General features: G+C 37.4%; 1 protein-coding gene across 1 annotated transcript in view; it reads right to left on the bottom strand.

The window, feature by feature from the left end:
• Window positions 1-13,241, bottom strand: part of LOC110445468 — a 243,428-nt gene that overhangs the window by 122,999 nt on the left and 107,188 nt on the right. Inside the window, exon 9 of the mRNA XM_021490120.1 lies at window positions 6,990-7,141. Within this exon, the coding sequence (XP_021345795.1) occupies window positions 6,990-7,141 (152 nt within the window). The remainder of the gene's footprint in view (window positions 1-6,989; window positions 7,142-13,241) is intronic.

The following is a 13,241-nucleotide window of genomic DNA, read 5'->3' as shown; positions in this document are numbered from 1 at the left end:
CTCTAGACGGATGCTCTACCAATTGAACTACCTAGTCACTGACGATTGACCCAGTTCAGTTCCTCTATACACAAGGGAGAGTACTCCAAGCAAAAGAACTCTTCGTCACGATTAAAATGATGTAGTGGTACTGTAGGAGTAGCAAACAAACTATAGACTATCACCAATAGAAATTTAAGTTCTATACTGAGCAATACAATATGTTGTAACAGGAAAGAGAGTAGTGTACGTCTACCGGAGATCGAACCCCGACCCCACAACTTTGCAGTCTGCCGCTCGTTCAATTAAACTAAATTAAAGGGAAATTCCCTTTAACATGAATCTAGACGGTGTCTATGATCCTATTACCAATTAAAAAACTTGCCAAAAAATGTACTTAGTTGCCAGGTACTGACTGCAAGTCAGAGTTTTTTTCTCTGGGTACTCTGTACCCAAAACCATACGCGTCCTTAAATGACCATAGGACATAAAACACAAACAAACAAACAAGATTATATGCTCACAGAAATAGCTCAACACGGGGTAGATACTGTAGAATCCTGCTCAAAAATACGACTCAAGACAGCGGAAACATAACTGTTGACTTGTGATCTATTTGTAGAGATTGTACTTCCAGCCAGAAAATTTATACATCAGATCTTCCATGACTCCATATAAAATAAAAATTGTTGATGATCTGTGTATTTATAGCTTCAATCTTGTCACATTGACCTTTTTCTGTCTACGTCATTTTAATAAAATCAGAAGTCTCAATACACCATGCATCAAACTCCAAGATTATTTGTCCCTAATTAGCATACACCAGTTAAAGGTAGGAACATGCAGCCAAGCAGTTCAAGGACGCCATCAAACTTGGAGCCATTACGACCACTGTCATGGTACTTGGAAGACTTCACTATCTAAATGAAGAACAGCCAACAACATCATTATACAAACAGTTTTTTTATGTTGTAGGAATACAAAACAGACTTACAATCAAATTACAGAGTCTAATAAAGGAACAGACATATTTATTACTTCCAACTTTTGAGTTTTTCGGAAAGCATGCACTAAAACTGTAAACAAAGCACTAAAACTGTAAACAAAGCACTAAAACTGTAAACAAATCAATGCTCAGGTTTACATAAGTCAACAAAACACAAAAAAGATATGTCCAATGTACAATGTACAAGATATGTACACCTGACAAACATAGAAAAAATAAGCCAATCAGAAAGGAGGAAAACCTGCAACCTCAGTAAATACTGTATACAGGATCTTTGCCCTCTGCTGATAAAATCTTTATTCGCCCAGTGTCCATTTATTACCATATTCATTATGTTGTTTACTCAAGTTGGCTCTAAGGATGAATTCGCCCTCGCTGTTTAGGGCAAAAAACAAAGGCGAAAGTTAAACTATTGTGAAAATTTGGTATACAGAATGCATCTTCCGAATACCTTTAATGAGCAGACAGATGGATAGCAAATAGTTGAATTCACACCAGGTAAAGAACCTACATTTAACAACAAAGTATTTTTTTCCAATATTAAGCTGTACAATTTGTAATAAAGAGATATAGATCCGTTAAATTAATTTTACTCTGACCTCGACATGTTCCATTTATATGTATCTGACTTTGACCTTGAGCTGTTCCGTTTACATGTATCTGACTGTAACCTTGAGCAGAAAAATTACTTTGACTGTGACCTTGAGCCATTCACTTTACTGTTTAAAGTATCCTGGAGCTCACAATCTGTTGATTGTGACCTTGAACCGTACAGTTTTCTGTAAAGTGATTTAAAAGTAACCTTGACCTCTACAATAAATTTGATTGCAACTGTGAGAAGGCATTTATAATCCATCATCAAGCTCTTACAGATGAAACCATTTATCATTTAACTGCAGTTTAAGGATCAGCCATTATACACAGCAAATGTTGGCACTGAAACTTAAAGAGTAAATAAACATTCACTTGATGGATTAAGGGCTTCAGCTTGCCAACATGACTGAGTCACAATAGATAGTGCATCTAAAGAGGAGGAAACCTTCTGAATGTTGTTAGACCGATGGTTTTAGTTGTACCTGGAGGAGTGGTAACCTTTTCTAGTTTTTGTTTGCAATAGTTGTACCTGGAGGAGTGGTTACCTGCTAGTTGTTGTTTATATTAGTTGTACATGGAGGAGTGGTCACCTGCTTGTTGTTGTTTATATTAGTTGTACCAGGAGGAGTGGTTACCTGCTAGTCGTTGTTTATATTTGCTGTTCCAGGAGGGGTGGTTATCTGCTAGTTGCTGTTTATATTAGTTGTACCAGGAGGAGTGGTAACCTGCTAGTTGTTGTTTATATTAGTTGTACCTGGAGGAGTGGTTACCTGCTAGTTGTTGTTTATATTTGCTGTTCCAGGAGGAGTGGTTACCTGCTAGTTGTTGTTTATATTAGTTGTACCAGGAGGAGTGGCTACCTGCTAGTTGTTGTTTATATTAGTTGTACCAGGAGGAGTGGTTACCTGGTAGTTGCTGTTTAAATTAGTTGTTCCAGGAGGAGTGGTTACCTGCTAGTTGTTGTTTATATTTGTTGTTCCAGGAGGAGTGGTTACCTGGTAGTTGTTGTTTATATTAGTTGTTCCAGGAGGAGTGGTTACCTGCTAGGTGTTGTTTATATTAGTTGTACCTGGAGGAGTAGTTACCTGCTAGTTGTTGTTATTTCAAATCATTAGCTTATAGTTGTACCTGGAGGAGTGGTTACCTGGTCATTGAGGTTAACCGAGAGGATTTTATTGAAATATTGTTGGATCTTTACGTCTTGTCTTACTGATAAGCACAACAGCACTATATCATGCTGGGATACAATAATTTTATATAGTGAATATCAAATTAAGTATGAATAGCGTTAAAAAGGATCACAGCTAAAATTAGTAATAATACAGTATACCAGGCACTGAACTCAATAACTACCTCACTTCACTGATTAAAAAGTGAAGGTGACATTGAATTTATTCTGTTTCTGATGCCAAATCGGAAAACTTGTAAATAGAGATGGAATTTCCCAGGTTTTTTGTTTGGAACAAAGCAATCACTGTCTGATTGTTGAAATGTCTTCGTGTTTCTGGCGTGATTTCAGGATTCTAGTAGATTTACGATACACACACCGACTTTCACAGACAGAAACAGGTGCTGTGTCTGATGAAAGCTACTGTACTACCAATTACCAGTGAGAGGCACTATTTCTCCTCTTACATTGTTCAGTTGGCTCCCTGGTTTCTGTATTAACCCTGTATCTCTGTTGTATGGTAGGTTTGTATTGACCTGACAGACACTGGCAACAAAGAGTTTTTGTAACCCTAACTCCGCAAAACAGGGTATTACATGGAAGAGTTGATTTAAAGGGTTGAAACATATAACCAGGCAAAACTATGAAGCAATCGTAATCTATGTACGTATACTACTGCAGAACCTCTGTAGGTACTACTGACTGATGACGTTAGTTACCTGTAGCCTTGACAGTAGATAAAGGTCATGGACAAATCAAAGTTGCTCTAAAGGTCAGAATATAGGTCATCAGCATACTTCCTACGATTTTTTACATTGAAGTATGTTTTTGAAAGGACTAAGTATGGTATTGGTTCTTTGGTCCCCAAATCCAGCAAAATTCAAAACCCTTAATTGAAATGTTCAAATCAGTTTTATCTTATTTTGAATACCTCCCTGATACTATTTTGAAAATATTTCATTGTTTTTCAATTATGTTTGTTACAGTAACCAGATGAAATTTGCATAAATTAGTGAAATTTGAAAGTTTTACAAAGCTTTGCCTTAGAAATTGCAAAATATATACTATTATACTAATATTGCTGGAGAATGTGCAGGCACTGGTATGTAGTACATCTTTAAGAGAAATTTGAGCGTTGTTCAAGAATGTGCTCTATGGTTGGTATGGACAAAACATGCAAAACTTTGCAAAACACACGTGAAGTGTACAGGTAGTACAAATTATTCTTTTTCAGTTTCTGGGAATATTGTCCTACTCCTGATGCTCAATCATTGTTTGACCCTTGACCTCCTATCTTTGTGTTACTTTTGACCTCTGTTATTGTGTGACACTTGACCTCTTATCTTTGTGTTACTTTTGACCTCTGTTATTGTGTGACACTTGACCTCTTATCTTTGTGTTACTTTTGACCTCTGTTATTGTGTGACACTTGACCTACTATCTTTGTGATACTTTTGACCTGTTATTGTGCGACCCTTGACCTCCTACGTTCTGTGTTACTTTTGACCTCTCTAACTGTGTGACCCTTGACCTCCTATCTTTTTGCATTACCTTTGACCTCTCCAATTGTGACCCTTGACTTCCTATCTTTGTATTCCTCTTTATCCTCTTTGTTACTTTGATCGTCTATCACTGACACAGATTTTACAAATTAACTTCTCCTTTGTGTGACCTTTGACCTTGATCATTTGCCTGTGCTATTGTTATTTTTTTTCCTTCATCAAATAATTATTTGATAGTAAACAAATCAATGGAGTTTGAAATCTGTATTGCAACAATTGTTTATGGGTCCTGAGAATACCTACTTATTTCCCTGAACTATGCATGCTTTAGATGTGCGCCAGGTCGTTTCATCTCCTTTGCCCTATAAAAGATTTGGAAGGATGGCAGGTTTATTGTGCGAGTGATTCCCCTACTGACTATCCATAACCCACCCTTCCATATACACAAAACCTTCACCAACAAATCTATATTTCTCAGCACACAGTCCATGTATATCACAATAAATGCCTCGGCATCATATAACGCTATCTCAGGCTGCTACAATTAAACCCGTCTGAAATGTCCCTCGAGGTTGCAATATTTAAATGGCTGGCAGCTTTTTCATCGCTCAAACCAAAGACGTGTAATATTCCATGATCAGTGTAGCATAAACGAAACCTTTATTCACCCAGGGTCATTGTGTTAACATTTCTCAGAGAAATATAATGTCTCATTTGAATATCAATCCCTTTCATTGTTTTATCAATATCAATTCAATTGCTGCTTCATATCATTTAATAAAAAAGGAAAAAAGAAAAAAGAATTGTTCTCATAGAACATCAGTATCAAATTCTGTTATTGAATTATAACCTTAAGAGGTAAAATAAATAACATGTATCGCATCTTTTAAAACCGATAATATACTACCCTGCTCCAATGTATGATCCCTACAGACAAACAGATATAGGATCCAGATCAAGCCAGTGCATCTGCAGTTCCTACAACACTCAGATAGCTGCAATTTCACAGAAATAAATTTGGTGTGCGCAGCTCTCATATAATAACAATCTCATCGAAATAACCTCAGTGTGAAAAACTCTCACTCTCACTTAATTACAATCTCACAGAAATGACCTCAGTGTGAAAAACTCTCACATAATTACAATCTCACAGAAATGACCTCAGTGTGAAAAACTCTCACATAATTACAATCTCACATGAATGACCTCAGTGTGAAAAACTCTCACATAATTACAATCTCACAGAAATGACCTCAGTGTGAAAAACTCTCACATAATTACAATCTCACAGAAATGACCTCAGTGTGAAAAACTCTCACATGATTACAATCTCATAGAAATGATCTCAGTGTGAAAAACTCTCATATAATTACAATCTCACAGAAATGACCTGTGTGAAAAACTCGCACATAATTTCAATCTCTAGAAATGAACTCAGATTAAAAAACTCTCACATAGTCATAATTACAAAATTCATAGAAACAACCAGTGTTTTAAACTGCCAAATTAACAGGTATGACTTCAATGTTCAAAACTCACACAATTAGGTTCTCACAAAAATAAACTCATTGTTCAAAACTCTCTTAATTACGATCTCAAAAAAACAACCTCAATTTTCACCAATTTCACATAATTACGATCTCTCAAAAATACTGTCAGTGTTCAAAACTCTCATAATTACAATCTCTCAAAAATAACGTCAGTGTCCAAAACTCTCATATAATTACGATCTCACAGGTATAATGTTAACCATAGTGAATACAAAACTCTCATATAATTACAATTTCATTCTCAAAGAAACAATCTTATCACACATTTACCTCTACAATAATTACAATCTCGGACACGTCATATCCACAGTAGAATCCCAATGTATACTGATAGAATATGCAAGATGTGATGATCAAGCAATATGCCGTATTATATCAGGGCAAGAATTTCTATCCATTCATATAAAAGGACTTAGAGAAATATTACCATATATATGACACTCTGTGACCATAATAGTATTTAGTATCCCCGCAGCCTAACCTGGCTAACCCTTCGCGACCTTGGGCTGTTTTACAGCCAGCGAAACATGTCACAAACAGACAAAGCTTCTAATTACATTTACATAAATACGTCCTAAGTACAAGATGGAGGCTAATGGCTTTGCTGCTTAAATGACCGACACTGCTGGATTGTTGGAATTCTGTCGCTCCTCTGATTACCTCTGACCAGCCGGGCGATCAAGCACAAATAATGGTCTAACTATTATCACTTAAGGCTGTGTTTCACAAGATTTTTTCCATCTGTTCTTTGGTCAGTGGTCATTTCGAACCCCGCCACCATTAATTGACAACAAGCTGTCACATTGTGTTTCGCAGACTGACCTTCCGTGGTCATTGTTCAGAGAAATAACGAAATCAATGGACAGAATTAACACGTTACAATTTATGGATTTCACATTTTGCACGAGACAAAAGTAGTCAAACTAATTCTATCGACCCGTCATGATCTTCTTCTAAAAAGAGGGGAGACAAATCTAATGAAATAATCTATGCCAAAATTAGCAATTTTGAACTGGAAATCATGCTTTTGATATACATGTACACTAACTATTTTGAACAGTACTTTGAAATATGTTAATTAGAGGTATCATTAACTTTAATTAAGTTAATAACATTGAACTCTTACCTTTGACATATATTAACAAGAGGTATCATTAACTTTAATTAAGTTAATAACATTGAACTCTTACCTTTGACATATATTAACAAGGGTATGTGTGATATCTTGGTTCTGTTTAATGTAGGAGGTTAGTTCCGCAGCCTCTTTCTGGAGACGACATCGTCGCTCATACAATGTGACTTCAGTGGAGCGATCAACGATCAATGTGTTCTTCATCGATTCCTGAAAAATATTAAACATTCAAATGAGTCGGAAGTTGATTTTTTCTGAACCCTGTATCGTTTGAAAAGGAAGAAGCAATTGAATTATGTATTAATTTTAAACCATTTAAGTCCAATACTATTCCAATACACGAGAACATGCTGAAAGGCTGAGTTCAACGAAATTCATTATACATCTTAAGTTTCAATGAAGCATTTCATAAAAAAAATTATCAGATATTTCAACTCCCTTAGCCAGATTAGGTTTTTTGAATTTGATGTTAAATAATTATATAATCGGTCACATTCTGATAGGTGTCAACCTCTGAAACCTCCAATGACGGATATCTCCCTCATTCCACATTTCCATTGAGGGAGAAAGTGTGTGAAAGGCGACTGAAACTGCCCTGCTCAAGTTATCATTCCCTTTTTACGTACCAAAATAACTCCAACAAGAGATCCCAGAGGGATCTTGGCACCCACCTTTGTACCATCTTCATTAGTTCTTCGTCAGTTCGATCTTTTCTCTTTTTTCCTCTAATCTGTTTGATCGAGTCATGTTAACAGTAAATGCACCTTGAGGTAACTTTTGATCTAAACTTAATACTGATGTGTATGAAAGCCAACCTTCAAAGTGAGTTTGTCATTTCACATATTTACTAGTACAGTACTTAATGTGAAAGAAATAGAATCGATCATCGCAATATGAGAAAGATCTGTTTAGTTCTTCTTTTAATCCATTTTGTTTTTATGATCAGTCTCAAAATATAACATGCACAACGAGGGATCAAGGGGAACCTACATTTAAAATTTGAGAAAGATCCGTCCCGTACTTCCCGAGAAATAGCGATAACAATCTTTCAATATCAAAATACAAGATGGCTGCCTGTCGGCCATGTTGTTTATCTAATCAGTCTCAACATTTGCCCTGCACAGCTAAGGACCAAGAGGAACCTACATATCAAATTTGAGATCCGATCAGTCTCAAAAGTTGCACTGCACAGCTAAGGACCAGGGAACCTACATATCAAATTTGAGAAAGATCCCTCTGGTACTTCTTGAGAAATACTGATAATAAGAATTGTTAAAGGACGGACGAAAGACGACGGACGGAGGGTGATTTGAATAGCCCACCATCAGATGATGGTGGGCTAAAAAGTATTCATTTGATTCAGACACACCTGTTATGATCATTACACACACACTAGTAACTAGGAGATAATTTGACCACAGGATGCAAATTTTGAGTTTGTGAGTTTGGACTTGAATGAGGGAGTTTCTAGGGAGATTGGTAAATTTTGGTCAAAATGACGGAGTCTTCCTCATAATGAGGGAGGTTTGACAGCTATGCATACTGTATTAGCATCACCAGATTACCTCCCTTTTCAGTATACTGTCCTTAATAGGAAACAGTTCGATATATCCCTTTTCTGTATGTAATTATATAGTACTACCTGATAATCATTTAACTGATTCCCTTACATTTTCAACCAATCAAATTCAAGACTCAATTCCTAGTATGATGCCTCAAGTACAGTATAGCATACTACATTAAAACTCGCAGTAAGTACAGAATACTGTTGAACAACATTTACAGTCTTTTAAAGCTTTATTGTAAATCGTTTTTACCAATTTCATGCTAGTCTACTCGCAAAAGTTGTTCATAAACACGGAAGCGTGAGATGCCGTAGTTTTTCGTTTTATTTTTATCAAAGAATAAACAAGTGACAAAATGGAATTTGAACACTATTAAGTAGACGATGTTTTGATGTTGGATTTACGCTGTTGAAACCAATATCTTACTTTGAAGTACTCAAGTTTTTCGAGTTTTCAGGGGCCAAATTTAATTATCAAAGTTTTATTTACTAAGATGAATAAGAGATTTGTCCGGGAACCGGAGAAACATTTCGAGATATAAGAGTTCGAGATAATGAGGTTCAACTGTATTTGATAGCAAGGATGTTTTCTCATCAAGTTCAACTATTATGATGTAACAGTAATGTGATATGACAGACGTGTGATTTCTTTCATTGTTCTGAGTCTTTCAATTTTTCTTTTTCATCGAAAAGAAGCACAAATTTATTCGACCTTTAACCCCTAAAATAGTGTTGCAGTGCAAATCGCATTTCTGTTACGTTAAAGGGTCTGTGAGAATTTCAAGAACATTTGATATTATTTTGTGTGTTATAATAAAAGTTGACATCGATAATAATTTTACAATTTTCCACCACCAACTGCCCTTTCCAAGTATAACTTTAAATTATTTTAATTGTATTTAACTTGAATTGTGGAATTTGTGGAGACCCTGCACTCTATGTTTTTTAAATAAATGATCCAGGTTGCTGTGACCCTATTTTAGTTAGAGACACACAACTCTATCATGATGTACTTGTTCTGACGTATACAGATCCCCTGTATGAATCGTTGCACAAGATATGGTCTAAAAAAACAACTGAATTTTAGCACAGGAGGTCTGTTGAAGGTGAATTGTCAAAAAGAGGTTGTACCGTTCCCATTTTGGTTCAAACCACAGCAACTTTTCACAAGATAACTACATACAAAGTCTGAAGTCTTGGCTGAGATATGCTCTGAAAACCTGCATTTTGGTTGTTGAGGCCAAGATCAATTGTTAAAAAAAAGAGGGTGAGCTGATTGCAGTGTCATAGCAACTCAGTACTTCCTCATGATGTAACTGCATACTTGAGGTCAAGGTCAAAGGTCAAATAGAGGTCATGGTGTTATCATTTTGTATGTCACACAGTCAGTGCCTGTCCTTTATGCAAGCTAAATGTCAAACAGTGACCAAGATACGGTTTAGAAACTGGAACATATAGTGTCACATCATTTATATCCCCGACGTAGTTCAAAGAGCGGATATAAAAATACTCTTGTCTGTAATCTTTGTAAATTTTAAATGGGTAAAAGTTGTAATGGTCACAGATTTGTTTTTGTAAATATCAAGCGAAGATAATTTTGTTATACATTGACAGACACTAATTCGGAAAACAAAGAATGATTTTTTGGGACAAAGAGCTATATTTTAAGTCTCTATATAATGATATCAATTAGCAAAATGTCTGATGATTTGAATAATGTGTAATAAACAGCATCCTGTTTGAGATGTCAAATGATTATAGTTTTGATACAAATATTTGACCTGTGTGGTGACTGAAGGAACTTAAATCATGGTAGTTTGATAATGTCTCCTCTGTTTCCCTACCTAGAGGACATAACAACCAACAAAAAATATTTTTCTTAGCAGGATTCATCAGGTGTCAGGACAACAACTTCATCATGTACACACCCAATTTGGTCTAGTCACCGATGGCATAGAGACAACCATCCTGATTGTGTGTGTTTACCTTCCACCAGCTAATCAAAACAGAAGGGGAAATCACATCAGATTTGCAGAGACCTATGGGTGACCTTTGGGTGACCTTTGAAACCTTCAGTTGAAAGTGATACAATAGCAACAACCTTCAATGCCACAATAAACTGCTATCGTTATACCAGGCACAAAGGCTTTCACTTGAATACTCAATTCTAAAAACAGTTTCTTTTTCCGTAAGAAACTTACTGACCTTTTCATCAGAAATTGATTTGATGACAGCTCTGATGTATATATTCAAGCTCTCAAACCAGATCACGAATCCCTTTAGTTTAAAGTGGCACAAACCACAGGGACCTGAGAATTTGTTATGGTAGCTTATAATGTTTGGCAGATCATGATGCGTTAAAAGTGCCACATTGATGGAAATTATTAGTGTATACCAGCAATGGGGCTGAATTTAACTGAGTTTGAATCCAAATGTCTGATATCACTCCATGGCATTCCAATAGGTCAAAACATACCTACTGAAACAAATTCTCGGGTCCCTGTGTCAACCAATTTCTTCTTTCTTGGAAATGTCGGCATTGAGTGTAGTGCCCCATGTTTTAAACTGAAATACCTGGTCTTTGATATAATCGATAGAACTATGTCAAATGTCCTTACACAGTTTTTATCGTTAGTCTCTTTTTAACATTTTGTTTGTTTATGGTACATTTGGAAATCTCTAACTGACGCAGTGTTGTCAGTAGGATCGGTAAAACATGTCAGAAAAGTTTCCATGGCAACAGTAACTGTCCTTGCATCACGCAGCAGACACATACATCACATCGAACATCATCCACCACCAACAAGACTGGTAAATGAATTACCCTTCTACCCCCTCCTCTTCCCCAGCGTTATCTTCTACCCTTCTACCCCCTCTTCTTCCCAAGTTTTATCTTCTACCCTTCTACCCCCTCCTCTTCCTCAGCTTTATCTTCTACCCTTCTACCCCCTCCTCTTCCACAGCTTTATCTTCTACCCTTCTACCCCCTCCTCTTCCCCAGCTTTATCTTCTACCCTTCTATCCCCTCCTCTTCCCCAGCTTTATCTTCTACCCTTCTACCCTTCTATCCCCTCCTCTTCCCCAGCTTTATTTTCTACCCTTCTATCCCCTCCTCTTCCCCAGCTTTATCTTCGACCCTTTTACCCCTCCTCTTCCCCAGCTTTATCTTCTACCCTTCTACCCCCTCCTCTTCCACAGCTTTATCTTCTACCCTTCTACCCCCTCCTCTTCCTCAGCTTTATCTTCTACCCTTCTACCCCCTCCTCTTCCACAGCTTTATCTTCTACCCTTCTACCCCCTCCTCTTCCCCAGTTTTATCTTCTACCCTTCTACCCCCTCTTCTTCCCAAGTTTTATCTTCTACCCTTCTACCCCCTCCTCTTCCTCAGCTTTATCTTCTACCCTTCTACCCCCTCCTCTTCCTCAGCTTTATCTTCTACCCTTCTACCCCCTCCTCTTCCACAGCTTTATCTTCTACCCTTCTACCCCCTCCTCTTCCTCAGCTTTATCTTCTACCCTTCTACCCCCTCCTCTTCCCCAGTTTTATCTTCTACCCTTCTATCCCCTCCTCTTCCCCAGCTTTATTTTCTACCCTTCTATCCCCTCCTCTTCCCCAGCTTTATTTTCTACCCTTCTATCCCCTCCTCTTCCCCAGCTTTATTTTCTACCCTTCTATCCCCTCCTCTTCCCCAGCTTTATCTTCTACCCTTCTACCCCCTCCTCTTCCCCAGCGTTATCTTCGACCCTTCTATCCCCTCCTCTTCCCCAGCTTTATCTTCGACCCTTCTATCCCCTCCTCTTCCCCAGCTTTATCTTCTACCCTTCTACCCCCTCCTCTTCCACAGCTTTATCTTCTACCCTTCTACCCCCTCCTCTTCCCTACCCTTCTACCCTTCTACCCCCTCCTCTTCCCCAGTTTTATCTTCTACCCTTCTATCCCCTCCTCTTCCCCAGCTTTATCTTCGACCCTTTTACCCCTCCTCTTCCCCAGCTTTATCTTCTACCCTTCTATCCCCTCCTCTTCCCCAGCTTTATTTTCTACCCTTCTATCCCCTCCTCTTCCCCAGCTTTATCTTCTACCCTTCTATCCCATCCTCTTCCCCAGCTTTATCTTCGACCACGAGACAACGATCTGTGGGTTAAGGATCTGACCATGAGGGGGGGATATGGAATGAAAAATTAGTAAAAATACATCGTGACGATTATCCATGTAGATAGAGTCAAAAATATTGCATATTACTTTGCAACACCTGTTGAATAAATTTATATATATGTATGACACTTCCAGCCATTCCTCCCAATCTTTATCTTCTATCACGATAATTGTCTATCATAATGCACGGATAGAGTCTTACCACATGAAGAGTTTTGAAGAAAGCAAGAGGCCCATGGGCCTTAACGGTCACCTGACATATTTATACAGAGATTGATTTGGTTTTTAACCTGAACAGAAATATTATTCAAAGTGACAAAAAACAATAAAACCACCTTATTCAATATCTAGCATACAGATTTAAGACTAAAAAGTATTTGAAACTAGCACCTCCGATTCTAAACAAGGAAAATGAAGAAATTTTAGCACACTGACTCTTTTGGGCCCCACCCTACAGCCCTTGGGGTAGGGCTGGCTCAAAATTTTCCAAGTATCAAACTGTCAACTCAGGGTTATAATTCCAATCAAGTTATTAACATGTAATATTTAAAGTATCATTTGCCATTATAAACAACAATAAATTTTGCCCCCCCC

The sequence above is a fragment of the Mizuhopecten yessoensis genome, unplaced genomic scaffold (genome assembly GCF_002113885.1).
Source record: "Mizuhopecten yessoensis strain PY_sf001 unplaced genomic scaffold, ASM211388v2 scaffold2307, whole genome shotgun sequence".
Lineage (NCBI taxonomy): Eukaryota > Metazoa > Mollusca > Bivalvia > Pectinida > Pectinidae > Mizuhopecten > Mizuhopecten yessoensis.
This window is presented reverse-complemented; position numbering and strand designations above follow the sequence as displayed.